At 35.7% G+C, this 20,989-nt stretch overlaps 2 protein-coding genes and 2 pseudogenes across 4 annotated transcripts; 3 read left to right on the top strand and 1 right to left on the bottom strand.

Annotated features, from left to right (window-relative positions):
- The first annotated feature begins 3,001 nt into the window (after positions 1-3,001).
- LOC120155669 lies at positions 3,002-5,541 on the top strand (annotated as a pseudogene).
- On the top strand, positions 5,467-7,634 carry LOC120155658 (transcription factor TGA3-like). Of its 2 annotated transcripts, XM_039167160.1 has the most exons (9): positions 5,467-5,578; positions 5,649-5,787; positions 5,863-5,934; positions 6,007-6,066; positions 6,146-6,223; positions 6,300-6,363; positions 6,497-6,768; positions 6,905-7,129; positions 7,244-7,634. In XM_039167160.1, the coding sequence occupies exons 2-9, from the start codon at positions 5,650-5,652 to the stop codon at positions 7,394-7,396; spliced, it is 1,062 nt and encodes a 353-aa protein (XP_039023091.1). In that variant the 5' UTR covers positions 5,467-5,578; position 5,649; the 3' UTR covers positions 7,397-7,634. The 2 variants fall into 2 exon arrangements, with proteins under 2 accessions (XP_039023091.1, XP_039023092.1); XM_039167161.1 differs by lacking the exon at positions 5,863-5,934 and having other exon boundaries at positions 5,468-5,578.
- A 2,577-nt stretch (positions 7,635-10,211) lies between these two features.
- On the top strand, positions 10,212-16,694 carry LOC120155668 (annotated as a pseudogene).
- A 1,415-nt stretch (positions 16,695-18,109) lies between these two features.
- Positions 18,110-20,758, bottom strand: LOC120155674 (phosphopantothenate--cysteine ligase 2-like). 2 transcript variants are annotated; one of them, XM_039167171.1, is made up of 9 exons: positions 20,633-20,758; positions 20,420-20,544; positions 20,290-20,334; positions 20,109-20,194; positions 19,852-19,904; positions 19,662-19,721; positions 18,958-19,059; positions 18,721-18,840; positions 18,110-18,579 (listed from the first exon to the last, which is right to left on the bottom strand). In XM_039167171.1, the coding sequence occupies exons 1-9, from the start codon at positions 20,750-20,752 to the stop codon at positions 18,334-18,336; spliced, it is 957 nt and encodes a 318-aa protein (XP_039023102.1). In that variant the 5' UTR covers positions 20,753-20,758; the 3' UTR covers positions 18,110-18,333. The 2 variants fall into 2 exon arrangements, with proteins under 2 accessions (XP_039023102.1, XP_039023103.1); XM_039167172.1 differs by having other exon boundaries at positions 18,111-18,579; positions 20,420-20,537; positions 20,629-20,758.
- Between the last annotated feature and the right edge of the window lie 231 nt (positions 20,759-20,989).

Genomic DNA, 20,989 nt, shown 5'->3' with positions numbered 1-20,989 from the left:
AGCTCTCAAGAATTTCATTTTTAGACCGATATTTCTGTGATGCCTTTGTTAGAGGAGCCTACAAAGATTGAACAAATAGAAGATTTTAGAGGAGTGAAATAGAACGTCTAGTAATTGATTATGCTAGTTGCGTCATTTTTTCTGCACCTATTAAAATGCCATGCCAAGAAAAAAAGGCATGTTGCAATGACCGAGAAAAAATAACATTTTTTATGGCTGAAATCTTATAAAATAGGAAGTTAACCTGAAACCAACTCATCAATTTTGGACATTTTTCAAAGAGTTATAACTCTGAAAGCAAGATCTATTGATTCTTTTTGATTTTCTGTGAACTCAGGTTTTTGATTTGATTCATTTGTAAGCCTGAATTAAGGGGCAACGTTTTACAAAATTCTTATATTCTCATATCTTTTTCCCCTCCTAAAATAAGAGAAAGAAAAAACATTTTCAAACAAGTCATTCTCAAATGTGAAAGGCTGCGACCTAAGAAGAAATGGGGCACGATCGATTCCAAGGACCAGATCGACAGACAAAGCATGAGACTCCACCCAGGACATACTTAAGAGCATCACATTCATTATTTTTTTTCATACATAATTTTTGTAGCTTTTAGAGTCAATTTCAACTTTACAGTGAAGAATATTGGACTCAATAAATAACTTTTCAGATTCATTCAGAGTCAATTTTAACTTCACAGCGAAGGATAATGGACTCATCAAACGACTTTCAGTTCCATTCAGATTCAATTTCAACTTCACAGTGAAGGATATTGGACTTAACAAACAACTTTTCAGTTTCATTCAGAGTCAATTTCAACTAAGTATATTGGACTCAACAAACAACTTTCCAGTTTCATTTAAAGTCAATTTCAACTTCACAGCGAAGGATAATGGACTCGAAGTAATGCAACCCTTGGATTTCAACTTCACTACGAAGGATATCCAATTCAAAGCTCAACTTCACAACGAATGAGCCATCCATGATTTCAACTTCACGAAGAATGATATCGTGCCCACAAGCAGCAATGCAACCCTTGGATTTTAACTTCACGATGAAGGATATCTAATTCAAAGCTCAACTTCACAACGAATGAGCTATCCACGATTTCAACTTCACGATGAAGGATATCGTGTCCACAAGCAGCAATGCAACCCTTGGATTTCAACTTCACAACGAAGGATATCCAATTTAAAGCTCAAATTCACAACGAATGAGCCATCCACGATTTCAACTTCACGACGAAGGATATCGTGCCCATAAGCAGCAATGCAACCCTTGGATTTAACCTTTACGATGAAGGATATCCAATTCAAAGCTCAACTTCACAACGAATGAGTCATCCATGATTTTAACTTCACGACGAAGGATATCATGCCCACAAGCAGCAATGTAACCCTTGGATTTCAACTTCACAACGAAGGATATCCAATTCTAAGCTTAACTTCACAAAGAATGAGCCATCCACGATTTTAACTTCACGACGAAGGATATCGTGCCCACAAACAGCAATGAAACCCTTGGATTTCAACTTCACGACGAAGGATATCCAATTCAAAGCTCAACTTCACAACGAATGAGCCATCCACGATTTCAACTTCACGACGAAGGATATCGTGCCCAACAGATCGACTTAATTTCACAGCAAATGAGTCATCTGCAACAGGGATTTATTCCCCAGCCAAGTACAACATAACTCAAAGGCGATAAGGGTTATCTGTCAACAAACCCTCGAGTTGGATTACATTCAGCTCAAGGGCATATCAAATTTACAGTATAGCTCAAGGCGAGAAGGGATATCTGTCAACAAAAAATGTCGAGCTCAATACTATTCAGCTTGATGACATATCAACCACATGGTAGCAGCTAGGAACTACTTTCCTGTTGAAGTTTAAACCAAGGTCTTTAAGTCAAGAGGAAGATCTGGGGCAATCTCTCGTCTTAGTACAACATAGCTCAAGGCAAGAAGAGTTGTCTGTCAATGAAAACTTTCAATTTCAATTCCATTCAGCTTGATGGCGGATCAACCGCGTTGCATCAGCAAGGAACTACTTTTCGGTCAAATTTTCACACCCAAGTCTTTAAATCGAGAAGAAAACCAAGGTCGACCAAGATTGGTAACAAATAGACACTTTACTATTCACCTACGATTTTGACTTCACAATGAAGGATATTTATACCCAAAAGATTGACCCAACTTCACGACGAATGAGTCATCTCTGACACAAAAATGAAAAACTTGCTTCATTCAGGTCAAATTTTAGCTTCACAACAAAGTATATTAGGCTAGAAGACAATCCAGGAGCTACTTCCCAATACTTTGAACTTGATTTCAACCTCACGAAGAAGGATATCGTGCCCAATGGATCGACTTAGTGTCACAGGAACCGTGTTATCACCCTTAGACGACCATGCCTCTTCATTACCTATGAGCTGTGTCGTCCCCCAAATCAAATCAGAAAAAAGAGAACCAGACAAAAGTTGATTGTCTTTTTGTCTTTGCCCTATCCTTGTTAACACAAAAATGTGCAAAGAGGGGCAGCTGTAGACACCCGTTTTTGTCCGGGTTTTAAAAAATATTTGTTTATTATTATTATTATTATTATTTAATATTTTTTATTTTTCTCAGGCCCCATGCTCAACCCCACTATCTCCATCATTCTACAAAACCCCACCACTACCATATGCATACTCTGGAGATACCTTAACCGCCTGGCCGCATTAGTAGCGGATTGTACCCTATAATTAGAGGAGCCTTAATGACTGAAAGGGGGATCTCGTTTCCTTGGTTCACTTTCCTCACTCATTCCAAACTGCGAAAGGAGTCCTTTTGTTTTTGGTGTTGCAGAGAATGAACCCCAAGCCTTCTTTTCGTTATTTTATTCAATTGAAAGCTTTGTTTTACGAGAAGAATAAATGAGGGAAAGCCTCTCATATCACCCCTTACGATTTCACTCCTCAGCTCGTTTCTCCTTTCCCCTTCACTATTTCAATACTAAAAAAAATGGCGGAGGAGAAGAAAGCTCAGTCTTTTGGGTTTGGCCAAAGGTCAAGCCTTTTGTCAATGGCGGTGCCTCTGTATGCTTGCTACCTGTGTCATCCAACCCATCGATATGATCAAGGTGAGAATCCAACTGGGTCAGGGATCGGCGGGAACCGTCACCAGGAACATGCTTAAGAAGGAAAGTGTTTGTGCCTTTTACATGGGGCTATCAGCTGGACTTCTTAGGCAAGCTACATACACTACTGCTTGACTAGGATCATTCAAGATGCTGACGAACAAAGCAACTGAAGCCAACAACATGAAGCCCTTACCTCTATACCAGAAGGCTTTGTGTGGTCTGACTGCTGGTGCTATTGGGGCCTGTGTCGGTAGTCCAGCTTTTTTGGCACTTATCCGTATGCAGGCTGATGCCACTTTACCTGTTGCTCTACACCCAAATTACTCCAATGCATTCCATGCTCTCTATCGTATTGTTTCAGATGAAGGGGTTTTAGCACTTTGGTAAGGTGCGGGCCCTACGGTAGTCAGAGCCATGTCATTGAATATGGGAATGCTTGCCTCATACAATCAAAGTGTTAATAATATAGTAAGATTTTTTATTTATTTTTTTATTTCAAAATTTAACTTTTTTTATTTCATTTTTTTATCTTTTTATTTTTTTTAAATATTTACTCAATGGTATTTATCTTTATTTATTTATTTTTAATATTTTTTCTTTTTTATATTTCGCAATTTAATGCTTCTTTTGGCTTTTTAAGGTTAATTCTAACCAATCAAAGGTAAGTAATTTGAATCGAGTTTTAAATTTTAATTTAAATTTCAATTTTACGCAATTATGACAACCAACAAATTAAATGGTACCGAAAGGGCAATACAAGGGTGTTAATTATTCCTTGACTGTAACCGACTCCCGAACCCGACACATTTATGATAAAACACAGATCAAGTAAGATGGTGTCCGATCCACCTAAATGTTTTTAAAATAATCGGTGACGATTCTAATCCACTTATTTAAGTCGAAGCTCAATTCCGGGTCTAACCGAAAGATGATCGCGACAACTTGCACCATCAATATTTAATTTATCCCTTCCTGCCAATGGAGGAAGCCAATTCACAAGCCTGGTTGTGCTAGGCGCACTAGGCATTGTCCGGTTTAGCTGGAGCTGCTTCTGGATTACTCGTACCACAACACTCCAAAAACCGTGTTCATTGTAATTATAGTCGTCAGGTTCAAAGACTCTTCGACATCGCTCCTTCCAAAGCTTCCAAATGATGCAAACAAACTGGATGAGCTCTTCTCGAGAGTTTTTAGAGGCATCGAGAATATCCTTAAGCCAAAGTTCTTATCTTTTTTTTTAAAAAAAATACGAACATAACACTTCATATTACTTAACGATTTATTTTAAAGATAAACAACTAAAAGTATAATAAAAAATACTAAGCATTTATTTTCAATAAAAAAATTAAACATCAAAAATTAATTTAAAATATAATTTATACACTTATTTTTATATTAATCTTCTATAAATGTACTGTTTTATATTAATCCTTCTATAAATGTATTGTTTGGGGAGTCTAAAAGAGCTGGGTGGCCGTCAGCTATCTTTTAACAACAACAAAACTCACCATCCAATCTTATTTCACCACGTGGGACCCTAATGGACGATGCCCAGAGATTCCTTAGGAGGGTCAAAAGGTTCGTTATATTTTTGGACCGGAAAATGACGTCATGTATAGACGTTACAGGGTGACACAAATTGAAATGGGTAAATATATGATTTCATACTTGAAGTTTCTATGATTTCAATTCAGTACGTGAATTTGACATTTTAGTTTAAATCGGTATGTTAATTTGGCCTCTTATTTAAATTAAATATTTTGTCTAACGTAGATTATTTCAATTTTAAATTCGTTCGAGTTGGGTGGAGTTAGACATATTCAAATAATTTTGAAATTTTATAGAATATTTTTTTTTAATATGACAATTAATTGATCAAACAATCATAAATATATATCAAGTTTAACCAAGAAGCCAAGGTCATGAACAAATATGAAATCAATAAGCAAAAATTCAAGTATCTAGTTTGAAAAAAAAAATAACAAATTATAAATACCAAGTTGAAACGAGAAGCAATGTTCATGTACCAATTTAAATAAAAAAATCCAAGCTTAGATACTTATTGGATCAGAAAACTTCAGGGACAAAATTGAACTTTGAAGCTAAGTTCAAGTAGTAAAATATCTATTTACCTATTTAAGTAATAAGTAGCGTAGGTTAAGGGGGGTGCGTGCGATACCCCCAACTTGTAGCGTTTTCCTTTTGCTCACTGATGCTGCTTTAAGTACCAACACTCGGACGTTAACGTTTGACTAGCGATTCTTAGAAATTAAAAAAGAAAAAGATACATATTCTTTCCTTTTTTTCCTCACTGATTTATGAAGTATTTTTAATTTGTGGGTTGTTTTTTTATTCTTTGTTTGCTTTCAATGAGTAGTTGAAGGTTCCGTTTTCACTGAAGCAACAGAGTTTTTGTTCTTAAAGGACTTTGATATCTGGAAGTTCTGTCGATCCATAAGGTTAGTAAATTTTGTCATTTCTTTTGGATTAATTAAGTTATTTGATGGTTTTTTTTTGGTTCTGTTCCAGTATGAACTCTTCGGCAGCCGAACTTCCGGCAAGGATGGCGATATATGAGCAATTCCACCACATAAGCAGGTCTGGAGACGCCTTCGACGACGGAAACGATTCCACAATTGTTCCTGCAGATGTCAGGCAAAAGAACAAGGTGAAGTTGCATTATTGTTCTATTTCTTAGTTGGTTAAGCATTTGCTTCAGTTTCCGGCTGTAATTAAATCACAGGCTGAATATATATCTCGTAACCAAGTTGAACCTTCCATAAGTGATCAAGAAACAATCAAGCCCTCCAATATGGTATCGAATTCGCCGCCTCCTACTTGTTTTGATTGTATGCATCTTTTGTTTTAAGAAACATGACGTGTGCAGATACAGAGACGACTTGCGCAGAATCGAGAAGCTGCTCGTAAATGCCGGTTGCGGAAAAAGGTAGATGGAAAGTACGTTCCATGTTAAAGTATTTGCTTATGGTATACAAAGTAGTTACAGAACCGGTTTCATCTGATAGGCCTATGTTCAACAACTAGAATCAAGTCATTTGAAACTAGCTCAGTTGGAGCAAGAGCTTGAAAGAGCAAGGCAGCAGGTATGTTTTCTTCATTTATCACAACATGGCATTACGTATTTGGATATGTAACCGATTCGTTAATGCCTTAATGCAGGGTGTATACTTAAGCGGTGCACCGGATGCTGGTTCTTTTGGATTGCCTACAACTGTAAACTCAGGTTTGTGATCTAAGTGGTAAACAAATTATAAGTAAAGGTTTCCCTCCCTATGGATATTACATCTTGTTCATGTAAATGTCCAGTGTATGCATCTTGCTTTCTTGTTCAGAATAGTTTCATGTGAAATTGCCAGGGATTACTGCATTTGAGATGGAATACGCGCATTGGATCGAAGAGCAAAATAGACAGATTTGTGAACTTAGAACTACTCTCCAGGCGCATATTACCGATATAAACCTCCGTATACTGGTAGAGAGTGGCTTGAACCACTACTGCAATCTGTTCCGCATGAAAGCGGATGCTGCAAAGGCAGATGTCTTCTATCTGATCTCAGGCATTTGGAGAACTTCAGCCGAGCGTTTTTTCCACTGGATCGGAGGATTCCGCCCGTCAGAGATCTTAAATGTAATGCTCTGTCTCAATTAACTCTACCCTACATAGAATAATGGAGATCTGTCCATGTAGGAAATATTTTCTTGTGAGCAGCATGTCCAAATCCTATTGAACTACCTACTGAGGTCAATAAATTCTGTTTGTTCAGGTTGTGGTGCCACAGATTGAGCCATTGACTGATCAACAACATCTGGAGGTCTGTAATCTTAGACAGTCATCTCTTCAAACCGAAGATGCTCTTTCCCAAGGAGTAGATAAACTGCAGCAGAGTTTGGCCGAGGGTGTAGCGTCAGATTTGTGTTCGGGAAACTTCAGAGCTCAGATGGTTGATGTAATAGATAAGTTGGAAGCCCTAGAGAACTTTGTAAGCCAGGTATGACATTACTTGTTCATCCTCAATTTTCATATAAAGGCCAGGTTATGTATTACCCTAAGGTGCACACTTTGTTTACCGGATGTTTGCATATTTTGTTTCCAAAAACAACAGGCCGACCACCTTCGCCAGCAGACGTTGCAACAGATGGTTCGAATCCTGACAACCCGTCAAGCGGCTCGAGGTTTTCTTGCCATGGGGGAATACTTTCATCGTCTACGTGCTCTGAGTTCGCTTTGGGGTGCTCGTCCACGAGAATCTGCCTAGCTTAGAGAACCATCAGTATGTGAGGCTGTATTCACCACAAATTTGTTCCTCAACTGGTAAGGAAATGGATTTTCGGAGGTCTCGTTTTGTCAAATATGAGCTACAATATGTAATGTACGCACGCATGTATGCATGCTTGTAGTTGTTCAAAGAAACTTCTTCGGAATAAAACTTGTATATATGAATCTTTATGATGTATTAGTATAACAAGAACTTTAGGTGGTTAAAGTTAGGTTTATCGGTGTTGTATAGCTTACCATATTCTTTGGATGCTGGAGGATTATCTTACCAAGCTTGTGATTATCTTACCTTTGTAGTAAATTGAAAAAAAAGAGTCAAATTCAACACTTAATTATATAAGAAAATTACAAGTATAAAATTGTGCCAAAAAATCAAATTTTATCAATCCATTTAAACTAAAATAGATAAGTATAAATATCTAATTAAATAAAAAAAATCCATATGCTAAATTAAAGATTGAAATCAAATTCAAATATTAAAATATGTATTAACTCTTATTTTTTTAATTAATCACTAATATTCGATCTATTGATTGATTAATTTAGATCAAGTACTACACAAGCAAGGACGACCATTCCAACTCATTTTACTCCATTGACAAACGCTAGGATTAGAACCTCTAACTTTACCTAAAGAATTCAATGCTTCATCCCACTAGATCAATTAATTGATTGTTAATATTAACTATTGTTTTAACTGTAATTAAAAAGTAAAAGAATATTAGTAACCGACCAACTATCGGATTGACCGTTCCATGGTGCCCACAAAATTCCCCGTAAAAGAACTAAAATATTTTAAAGTAAACTACATATTTAATACATAAACTATCAATTTTAGTACTTAAACTTTTAATTTTTTTTCATAATCTCACCTAACATTTAGTTTTTATTTCATTTTAGTAATCGTTGTTAAAACGGATCAAAACTGATAATTTAAGTCTTGATGCTCGAACTTAGGACCACAAAAGATAACAACAATTTATTTACTTTACCATTGAGAACATTTGATTCGTACCATACATATTTTATATATATAATAATTTTAGGGGTAAAAAGAAGAAGATGAAATTCAATTTTTTATAATTTCAGTCAGATTTAAATTTTCGTTATCAAACCTCTTCATGTTGTAGATGCTCGTTTCTTTTTTTTTCAGTCTGATTTAAATTCTTAATTTTCTAAAATCTAATCTTCACTCTTTTATTTTAATTCTAATAAGTCAAGCTCATAACCAATCTCAAAGGGAGGAAAAAGGAAATGAGCAATTTGAGGACAGTACGGTCTTATATGTTGTACTGTCCATAAGGGTTATGAATCACGCATCAAGCACGTCATCATTTCCTGATACAGTTGCAATGCAGAAATGAAATAAAGACCATTGGAATATTTGTTCGTCTCCCTAAGATCCATTCAGCAATGGTTCTAAATACCTTTCTGATTTCATAGTGCATCTGAAAAATATTTGAATACTATATGAACCTGATAAATCACATTCTGAATAACTAATGAATCTGTTAGCTATCAAACCCTTTTATGGGGATCTCGTCTTTGAATTTAATCAGTTTACAGAAGTTTCATGGCTCCCTATATGATAATTACCAATCACCTCTGAATAATATCTGGAATCTCTAGTGTGTTCTCTGATCACACGGATGTTTTCTCTTATCTTAAAAGTATGTGTATGTTATCTGAAATACAGTCTGATTTCTTATTTCCGTTCTGATCGCTGCTCTGATTTATGATATCTCTATTTACTGACTGAATTTATTTTATACGGGGTACTCTGGGAATCTGGTATGACTGAAGACTCTGGTAGGTTCAGACACTGCTAGTAATTCCTTGTATAGGTTTAGCACCGACTGGTAATTTCTTATCGACCTAAGGCGACTCTTGGGTGGGCTCCTGGGCCTAATGGTCATAGTGGTAAGACCTTAGGGACCCTAAGGCACTCCCTTAGGGTGGCTCCTCTTTTGTGTGCATTGGGTAAGTCCTTATGGGTCTGGGGACACTCCTCTCAGGTAGGCACTTACACTTTGGCTAGGGTAAGACCTTATGGACCCAAGGTGCTCCCTTAGGTTGGCACCTACGCCCTTTGGGCCTAGGGTAAGTCCTTATTGATGCAGTTCTGGGGAACTGCATATTGGTGTTCGGTTTGAGGGTTTTATTATAGTTTTTTTTAAAGATACGTTTTAAACTGCTTCTGTTTTAAAAAGGATCGGTACATTTTCATTGGTTTTGTGGAACACACTAGACAACCTATTATGATCTCTTGAACCCAGTCATCCGAAACATTTCCTCTAAACTGAAAGTTTCTTGTCTTTTACTACCTATAATGTCAGTGGGACCTCAGCTCAGCATAAAAATCTGTAGATGTCTGAACCAATAAGGAAACATATGCTTGCCTATTATCTGCATGTCCTTCAACATCACTTGGTAGTTCTGTATTACTAGGCTTTCCAAATCTCACTCTGTTACTCACTATTTCAGGTTAAAAGAACAGTGCGGCTATCGACATCAGTATTGGAGTTCCACCGACGTTACTTGTACATGTGTTTAGGGGGCATGTAGGTGGTATTTTGTTTTTATATCTGAATCTAAAACGTGTATGATTTTAATTCTGTTTGTAATATATGAACGCTTTTCTGAACTTGTATTTTAATTATAAATTGTTTTAGGATTTTACATGTTTTAAAAGAAATTTTAAATTTTTCTGGGATTTTTAATGTGGGTCACACAAGTAGCCCTAATGTGGCACCTCGGATCGGAGCGAGTCACCCGCATCAGTCCGAGGATGTTACATGGTGTGTAGTAACAGGCTCCTCCACCTCCATCAAGCTCGACTCAGGACTAGGGTTTCCTTTCGAAACCCTGATTTCAGGTCATCTTCGTTTTCTCCGTGGTTCCGTTTGTCCAGAAATTTGAGCAGGAAGGAACCTGGTTTCGGATCAATCAAAGGAGAGCTGCCGTTAGGGCGTCGAATTGGTCCGACCAAAAATCTCCCTATATGAAACTCTTGGTATTTGATTTAGCCCGTAAACGTTATTAGCTCGATGAGAAAAGCGCCGTTCTTTTATAGTTTGGTTTCCAGAAAACGAAATACTTGAACAGTTCCCCCCTTAAGCCTTTTTTTCCTGGGTGCTAATTGATAAATTATATAGTAATTATTTGGAACTTTGATTTCTAAAACACAGAGTTGGAACGAGATGCTGATGAAGAACAGATAAAAACTGCATACAGACGTCTGGCCAAATGTTATCACCCTGACGGTATGTTTCATTTTTTAAGTTTCGTAAGCGAAATATGTGTATGGTTACTATATTAGGTCAATCGCTATTAGGTGTTAGCACTTTGTGTGGTAATGGCAAATTAGATTGCAACATTTTTATCTGGTAATGGGAGATTTTATTCTTAAGAATTACTCGGGATATCTTCCGTGGTTATGATGTTTTTTATGCGGAACTCATTAAATGAAATCAGTGGTTATATAAAAGAAATTTTGTTTTTCTTAGAATTTTAGGATCAAGCAACTGTGTTTGTAAGGTAAGTACACGTTGTCAATGTCGAAATATTCTTTACAGATACTACCAGATAATCGTCGGAGACTATTAAAAAGAGTTGATGTTTCCCATGTGAAACACATATAGCTGCATTAAATGAGAACTCAGCACCTCAGACTGTTGAGAGGAGAGTGTAATGGTGTTATGTTAGTGTTAAATGTGAACGGTTCATGAATCATGACCCCTTTTGGATGCTATGCCTATAATAGATGTTTTTATCTAGTTCACATGAAGTTTGTTGCCACTTCACCAGTTTCTTAAAAAAATGGCATCTATTCTTACTAACTGGTCGTGTTCCATTTTGAAGTCTATGATGGTAAAGGGGTTCTTGAAGAAGGTGAAACTGGTGAAGAAAGATTCATTAAAATTCAAGTTGCTTATGAATTGCTCGAAAATGTTGGCCATGGGAGCTGAATTCGACAGGTTCCGACCGACCCGATTGGGTCGGGGTATTTTTTTAAATTTAGGTTCGGGTCGGGTCAAATTCGGGTTTAGGATAAAAAATACCCGACTCGAGAAAAAATAATTTTACCTTATATATTTAGGAATAATTACAATAATATCCCTCTATATATTATTTTTTTCAATTAAATCATTGTTTTATTGAATAAAAATAATATTTTTTACTATTTCGAGTCAGGTCATATCAGGTTCGGATTTTATCTCAAAAAACGGGGTCAGGTTTGAGTCGTGTGGAGGTAGGGGTGTGCAAAAATACCCGACTTGCCGACCCGAACGTAAAAAAATCGAGTAATTTTCTAAAAAAAATTACCTGACCGGGTCGAGCTTGAGTCACAAAATTAAATTTTTCCGAGTACTCGATTACCTGAGTACCCGGTTAGGGATTTTTTATATATAAAATAATATTATATTATTATATATTTAATTATTAATAATATTATATATTAAATTAAAGTAAACAACTAACACCCATTCAAGCAGTCACCCACCCGGTTGAAATCCCTAAAACTAAAAAGGCTAAAAACTACTTGTGTGCGACGTGGCTCCTCCAAACCTCCACCTCCCCTCACGCTTGGCAGTTGGCTCCACCATTCCAGGCTCCTCTTTGACCTTCCTTCCCCAGGTAAAAAATCCCCCTTTTGCATCTGGTAATAACATGTGGCGCAAAACAAACTAGTTAATATAAAAGAATTATTGAAATTACTTCACACGATTTGCAAACCAAATATCAAAATAATAAATTAATTCTATAATTGCAATTACTAAACATGTTAATTAAATATAAAAATAATTATTTCGTCCTTTAAATCTACACACATAAATTATGGAACAGAAAAGTATGAAAATAATAAATTGGGAAGAATGTACTGATTATTTTGATTTAAAATGCATTACATGTTTAATGTATTATTGTTATAATTTTAGTAATGCATTACAGAACATAAATAGAATGTAAATTTTATATGTATTAGTGTTATTATTGTGTATTGTTTTGTTTTATTAGCATTACACGTATATTGTGTATTGTTTATAACTTATAAACAGAATGTAATGCATTACTTGAGACTAATTTGAGTATAGTAATTTGGTAACATGGTAAATCTTTTGGTCAATTTATTATTAATCAAAGAGTTCTTTTTTCCAGATAATGTCAATGACAGGAGAAAATATTGATGGTATAGAGATGTTATCTTCATCAGCTAAGTCGTCTAAGGAATCCGAAAAGATTAATGTGGTTGACACTCCAGTTAATATGAAAAATAAAAGGAAGGGGAAAAAGATTGCTGAAAACGTTGAAGTTAAAGGAGGCAAAAAGAAAAAAATTTCTTCTGCTTGGCATCATTTTAAAGCATTTGGTGGTGATAAAGAACATGTTGAATGCATTTATTGTGCTCGAAAAATAAGTTGTGTAGCTGACAATGGAACTAATGCAATGAAGCATCATACTGCCCGGTGCAAGAAAGTCCCCTTTAACTTGGAAAAAACACAAACAATCTTAGATTTTGAGTCTAAGACAAAGTACAACACTGATGGACCATAGAGACCGTTAGTGTTCCTAAATTATGGTGTTTTGATCAAGAGAACATTAGAGAAGCACTCGCTAAAATGGTGATTGTTGATGTGTTACCATTTAGCTTTGTTGAACGTGAAGGATTTCGTATGTTTAGCAAGGTAGTCATTCTTGATTTTATTCTTACTCCACGCACTACTATTACAAGAGATTGTTATGTTGTTTATTGAAAAATGAAGACGTTGCAGAACTTTTTCAATAATTTTTCCTCTAGGATATGTCTTACCACAAATACATGGACATCTGGTCAGAATTTGTCGCATATGTGTCTTACTTCCCATTTCATAGATGATACTTGGAAATTTCACAAGATGATCATCAACTTTTGTCCAATTACCGGTCATTCTAGGGAACTTATTGGTAGAGCCTTTGAAAAATGTCTACTAGATTGGGGTCTTAAGAGAATCTTGACGGTAACCGTTGATAATGTCAGTTCAAATGATCTAGCGATCAAGTATTTGAAGCAAATTGTTAACTTGTGGGATGGAAGCGTGTTGGATGCTCAATTTTTCCATATAAGATGTGATGTGCATATTCTGAATTTGGTTGTTAAAGATGGGTTGAAGGATGTTGATGATTCTATTATGAAAGTTCGTGCTGCTGTGCAATATGTGAGGTCTTTCTCTACAAGGCTAAAAAAGTTTTGATCTAAACAAAAATATCTTGTTTGCTTGGACATTTGGAATTCCACCTATTGCATGCTCAAGAGTGTTTTAGTGTTTAAAAAGGCATTCAAAAATATGAAAACGAAGTGTGTTCCTTACACCAAAGAGCTTAGGAAGGTTGGTGGCCCTCCTGATGATGAGGATTGGGATAAAGTTACTGCTTTCTTGCCTTTTCTTGAGATCCTTTATGAGGCTACATTGAGCTTCTCTGGATCAAGGTATGTGATTGATAATAATTTTGTGGAAGAAATATTTGACATTGGGTATACGATTAATCGTTATCTTATGATGACTCAAATGTTGGGCTTAAGAGCATGACACGTCAAATGAAGATGAAATTTGATAAGTATTGGGCAAATGTTAACAATGTGAATATGATGATGTTCATTACTTTAGTTCTTGATCCTAGACATAAGTTAAGATATGTTGAGTGGATTGTTCGTCGTTCTTATGATCCTAGCAACTCTTTTGAGTTGTGTCAACGAATTAAAGACACTTTGACATCGTTGTTGGATTTTTATGTTTCTTCGCAACCAGCGGCACCAGAAATGAATTATTTCTCTATGGAGTCTAGTGCCCATGGTGGTGAAGGAATACGGAAGTTGAAAGGAACAAATTTGAGAAAGGATTTTGTGAATGAAGTATAATTATTTGATACTTCCAAAATAATTGAGACAAGTATTTGGGGGATAAATGTGTTCGTGAGATGGATGAATTAGATATCTTGTCTTGGTGATCTATGCAAACAATAAATTATCCTATTCTTATGAGAATGGTACGTGATGTACTTGCAATTCTGGTTTCTACCATTGCTTCAGAGTCCACTTTTAGTACGGGAGGACGTTTGCTTGATTCATTCCGTACTTCTTTGACTCCTTGGTTGGTGGAAGCTCTTACTTGTATTCAAGATTGGATTTGTGCTTCTCATAATACTATTATAGTAGAGGAGAGGTTGCTAGCATTGGAGAATATGGAAGAAGGTTAGTTTTCAATTTCATATTTAGATATTTAAATGTTTATATTTTAAAACATACGTAATACATTGTAATGATTGCATACTTTAAATACTTAATATAGAAATGCAAGATTTAACTTCGGAGCAACCAACAATTATCATTGATGAAACAAGTGAAGTTTCAGATGTCACATATGAAAAACAATTCTCATAGGCCATAAGTCCCAAACTTTGGTAAGCTATTAAATTTTAGTTATATTTTAATTGATGAAAGTTTTACTTGATATTTGTTATGATGAAAGTTTAGTTATGTTTTCATTTTGTATTTTCGTAAGACATTGGTTGTTGTAAACTTATGGTTTATTTATATCTAATAAAAGAATTGCTTGTAGGAAAGGAGAATGACAAATGAAGAAGTGTAACCATGATCATGATTCAAGTATCAAGATATCTATACATATATTTAGCTATGAATTTTTATGTTTTATTTATATTATAGATTATTAGATTTTGTATTTCGAACTTTTGAATTTTATGTTTGGATGTTGGAATATGTAATTCGAAGTTTCGAACATTTAAATTTATGTGTTTTTTTAATTAATAATTTGAAAGAAAAAACGGGTATCCATATACCCGAAATACGGGTACCCACAACATCTGGGTCGGGACACGGGCCGAGAAATCAATTATCCGAAGATCTGGGTACCCGGCATTTCGAGTATCCGCCCCTAGGTGAAGGGTATATATTTTTCGGATCAAATCGGGTCGGGTCGGTTTAGCCGAAACCCGACCCATGCCCATCCCTAGACGTGGAGAATCGGAGGCGATATGATATGGATAACTGTGTCATTCCAATGAAGGTAAAATAAAATATGTTTTTTTATTGAATTGAACTTGTGCTTGGGAACTGGGTCTATTCATATGTGCATTTTCCAAGTGATTTAAAACCCTCAATCCAAATTTATTTTATAATTTTAGATTATATAATCTTCTTGTTTACCCTTATAGAAACATGTGAGTTATTAACTTGGTTCTTAAAATTCTTAATTAAGCAACTTGAGACTGACTTCCTACTAATTTTGTTGTCAAAACCTAGATAATTTTTCTATGTTTTTCTTAAAAAAAATTGTTTAGTATGGTGAAATTCCAGTTGTTCTGAATATTTTTGTGTCAAGTGTTCACAGTTCTGATTATTCTTCCCTTTTCTTACCCTGTGTGTTAGACCTTATAAGATTGGCATTTCCTAAGTTTCTCCTTTCTTCCAGGCATCCGAAGCATGGATGGAATGGCTTATAAAAAAGAGAAAAGCTTGGGATCAGCGTGGAGATATGGCTGTTGCAGCTTGGGCCGAGCAGCAGCAGCGAGAGCTGAATCTTCGTGTCCGCCGTCTTTCTCGTTCTAAGGTAACCGCCTATTTCTAAATAACAGTGCAAATGTACCAGGGTGGACTTTCTAAACATTGCTTGGTTTGCCATTGTTTTATTTACGGTAAGTTTTAGTGTTGTACAAAATTTAGAGCAGTAGTTTCTAATTAAAGTACACGTGATCTAGAATTGAACAAATAGATTTCCGATTTTAGAATTTGATCTTCGAGCTTCAAACTAATTCTAGGTTGACACTAGATCTGTAAGACTCTTGATATTTCTGTCTTCCATTACCTATACAGTATACACAGCTGACTCTCATAATTATTTTATATTTCGGACAAACAAATAGCGAGTCTTTCCTATATGGTTGCTGCATGTCCAAAAATTTGTATTTGGGTGGAATTTTATATAGATCCTGATGAAGAGAGAAAAATATTGGCAAAAGAGAAAAAGGCATCAATGGAACACTTCAACAGTACTCTCAAGCGGCATTTGTGCTAACGAAGCGGGATTTGATGCGACGGAAATCCGAATAGGAAAAGAAAAAGGTCATAAGTTAGCTTTTAGCTGCAGAAGGCCTCGATCTTGATACAGATGATGAGTCTAATTAGAAAATCTTGTACATATGCTCCCCCTACTAAATTCTTTTTGTAGCACCGATCTTTGATCCCTAATGCATAGACATATGATACTTCTGTGCTTAAACGAAAGGCAAAATGAGAAACTGTATATAAAATTGTTCCAAGTTTAAGAAAGAAAATGTTGTTCCTGATTAATGTTTCCCTTCTCCCCCACTATTTTAAATGCGGGTGTATGTGCAGTGTTGTGTTGTGTTGGATGTATGCGACAGAATGTTCTTGTGCATACGGTGGCTAAAGGGGTCATGGTGCAGTGCTAGATGCTGCAAGTTGATTCGATTGGACAACTGAATAAAATGAATTCTAAATTTGTTGGTACTGATTGTCCCGTAGGCTTGTTAGTTACTGCTTTGTGGGCTAAGAAACTAGAGCGTCTACATTATTTCAAAGGAAAGCATTAGTTACTGTAAACACAATTTAACATGAGATTGTAACAACTTGGATCTTCCAACACTCTAATAAAGTGCAAGTTTAGACCTGCAGTTCAAAAGGCCTACACTGTAAAAGCAAGACTGACAATCCTACTTAGTATCTGTTGTTTATTATTTAGGTTGTCACCCGTTTTAGTTATCTAATTCATTTTTTTAAATATAATTAATTTTATTTTTTAAAAACATAACTAAATTTTTGCTAATATTTCATTTTGGTCATCCATCTTTAAAAAATTAACAGTGATGCTAATATGTCATCATAAGATAATGTCACATCATTGTTGAAAATATAAAAAAATTATCACGTCAACATTTATGTTTACTTTTTAACAGGGTGGTCAAAACATAAGTTCATGTATGAGTTTGGAAAAAATAATTAAGTGATCAAAATAGGGGGACTAGATACTTTATCCTATTATTTATTATACATCAAAGGTTTCTAGTAGTTACCCTTAAGTTGTATTTAGTTTAGGTTCTCATTATTATTGTTTAGTAGTTACTAAGGTTATTTTTAGGTAGTTATTTGTATTATTTTTTAAAAGAAAGATGAATATATTACTTAGTCATAAATGACATCATGAAGTACACCATTTTATATAATACAGCTAGGACATTCAACTATTAAAGTAAAATAAAGTATCATATTGAAATGTCCGCTGAGCAAGTTCATGCACAACCATATTTGTCTCTCGTCGTATGAACCTAGGGCATTTGTATCGGAAAGAAGGGAAGACGGGGGAATTGTTTTTGGTTAGTTTTGAGAGGGGAATCTGTATTAGAAAGAAGGAAAAACAGACTGATATTTTACATGATATATGGGGAGTAACTGTTATCGAGTTATTTTCAGTTTTCTAACAGAAGGCAAATGATATTTTGCTCAATTCCAAGTTCCAAGCATGTATGTCAGTTTAGACAAATAATACAGGGGGTAGGAGGATCTTTTGCAGTATCCAGAGAAAGCCCACAAAAACAGAAAGGTCATATTCAATTTTCGTTGTAGTTCACATGGGAAATTTGCAAATGGCATTTATTGTTCCATTCTTTTTTCAAGATGGAAAAGAAACAGAAGCTTTGTCCATACAGATGTTATGCAGTGGATCAATTCCTGGAGTCTAGTGAGGGAAAACAATCGGTTACAAACTTGGTAACCGTGATGGATATGAAAAATAATTTGTTAGACTTTCAGTAAAGAAAAACTGCGGTAATGGCGAATTTCAAAGTATAAAGGTATGCTTTTGAAACCTGTTTCGTACCATGTATGTATCGAGGGATGTCCTACTTGCTTAGGCTAGCATCTTTGATGTAAGTCGAGTGTTTGTTCACAAGGAGTTCAACCAGTGGATCCTCCACTTCGGACCCTGGTCGAGTCTTGTCCCGACGAACTGAAATATTTCCATTTCCTGTTACCACTGTAACCTCCTCTTTCCGGGTCAATAGCTCATTGGCTACGACTGAATGCATTTTGTACTTTTTAAGAGCCATATTGGCCTTCTCCAGGAGAATTTTTGTATCCGTTTCAAGCTGTTGATCAAAACCAGATGAAACAGAACCGATTAGTTCATGATACATGATACTAAAGAGCATTCGTTTCAATAAGAGCTTTTAATCAGTCCTAGCTTCCAACCAAAGCAGACATAAAGCATGTGCACCACCGTGTCTGACCTTGAAGGATACGCAGAAAGCCATCGGAGTCCAGTTTGTCCTCAGCACTGAGAGCATCTTCGGAACTTGCATAAGTCGCATGTTCAAAGGGCCAGATGCTGACTGAATCTTGTGCTCTGCCTGTATATTTTAATCAGTCTTTTCTCCAAGGAAATAGAGATGCATAAAAGATTATTCAAATGACAATTATATTTCAGTCTAGAAAAGGACTATGATTTTAGCATATCAAATCATTACCATGCTCTTCCAAGGAACATAAAAGTCAGAGACAGCAGCGGCAAGATAAAACATTGCATGACGCTCAAGGCTTCTCATTGATGATGCAATGATCCTTAACATCTTCTCTTGCAAGAAAAACCATTCAGGTTATAAGAGATGGTTGCTGTATAAGATGCATTTATGATATTTTTGGTGTAATACCAAAGAGTATACTTAGAAGCTGTTCTCTAATTACCATGAGAACTGTATGATTACCAAATATAGAGAAAAGTGAAAAAGTACGGTGCCCAACATTTTCTCTTAAAATTTAATTCAGAAGATCTAATCCTATTTGCTCAGAAACAGGGCAAGGACATGGCCTCTGCCAAAGTTATCATTCAGCTTTGTCAAAAGCAAAGATGAGAAACCATTGAGTTAAAGCTATGTTAACCAAAATGGTAGCTCACCCATAAAAAAGCATATAATAAAGGCTAAAGCTATCACTATGAATTGCCAAAAGCAAAGATAAGAGAATATATTTAAAGCTATTTTAACCAAAATGGTAGATCACCCATGAAAAAGGATATAACAAAGCCAAAGTTTCAAACGTAATTAACCCTAAAATTGGAGCATTACTCACTAAATACACATCATGAGTTTCCGAAGGTACAAAGAAATCAACATTGACAATAGGTCATTAATATGAACCTCGAGGAGTCATATGAAATCTTATTGAAGCCAACCTGAAGATACTCAAATATGGTGGTAAAGGGTAGCTTCAAAAGGAGACCACCTGCAACTGCCTGCAACAAAATGCAAAGAGGCCAACTGTTAAAGCAATGTTGATTTGGTTTGCAATCATGAACTAAAAGAGACAAGCTAGATAAAAGAACACTAGAGGAATGATTAATTAGTAATATTGACATCCCATACAGCATGGTGATTCCTAATGCCCCCCTTCACTGCTTCAGAATGTGATTGCCGCACTGAAATATTAGACATAATGCAATAACCTCAGTAGGAAATAACAACACATTATACCATTATTGCAGGTTAAAACTGGCAGATCAATGTCATAACAGCCAATATAAATGCAGTTAAATTATGATGAAACTCGAAAGTCGAAGTATTGAACGAAGAGAAACATTCCATTAAAAATGTAGACTTTAGGGTAAAAATAATCTGCAAACCTTGAAAACCAGAATCATCAGCGACTTCAAAACATTCCAACAAAGGATCCTCAGGAAGAGAGCTGCAATATGGCTGGCAGGTTCCCCTATCCACAGAATTGAAGAATCAATACAAAATTCCACTAAACACGGGCAAAAAATAACCAAACATAAATAAGCAATCAACAAAAACGAAATTCACCTCCGATACAAAAATATGACCTTGTATCCAGCCTTAATAAAATACCTGCAAAAAAATTCCAATCTGTTAAAAAACAGTCCAACCTTGAATCAAATATCTAACTTATTCAAAATTTCTTTACATTACTCACTCTGTAGAAGCCGCTCCTCTATGCCCTGAGCTAAAATTATCAATGTACCGAACACACCGCTGCTCCAGAGGAACCGTAGTTCCGCCTGAAGTCACGCACACAACCCTCCTTCCTTTTCCTTCAGAGTATTAAACAATGGTATACAAATAAGTATAAACAAACGATAGGGAAATATGTATACATAATTGATTAGCAACAAGGTTCTGTACCTAAAGATGGAGAATCAAATTGGATGAACTGATTCAATTTATCGGTGATTTTCGCGGAGTCTTTGAGCGGCGGAGCTGACTCAAAGAACGACTCGATCTCCTCTTGAAGAGTTGCGGAATCCATTTCAAGTCCCCTGGGATTAAAAATGCGGAAACATAATAATAAAAAAAATTAAATATAAATTTATACTGAAAATGAAGTGGTACAGAGAGTAACCTTAAAATTAGGAAAATAACAATGGAGAAATGAGAAGCTAAAGGGGCAAGTGAATATGCAATGAGTGAAAACACTAGACGCATGGATGCTTATAAATAGGAGAATCACAGAGAATCAGCCGAACTACTACTACCGTTTATCCTT

The sequence above is a fragment of the Hibiscus syriacus genome, unplaced genomic scaffold (assembly GCF_006381635.1).
Source record: "Hibiscus syriacus cultivar Baekdansim isolate YM2019G1 unplaced genomic scaffold, ASM638163v2 tig00111200_pilon, whole genome shotgun sequence".
Classification (NCBI taxonomy): domain Eukaryota; kingdom Viridiplantae; phylum Streptophyta; class Magnoliopsida; order Malvales; family Malvaceae; genus Hibiscus; species Hibiscus syriacus.
This window is presented reverse-complemented; position numbering and strand designations above follow the sequence as displayed.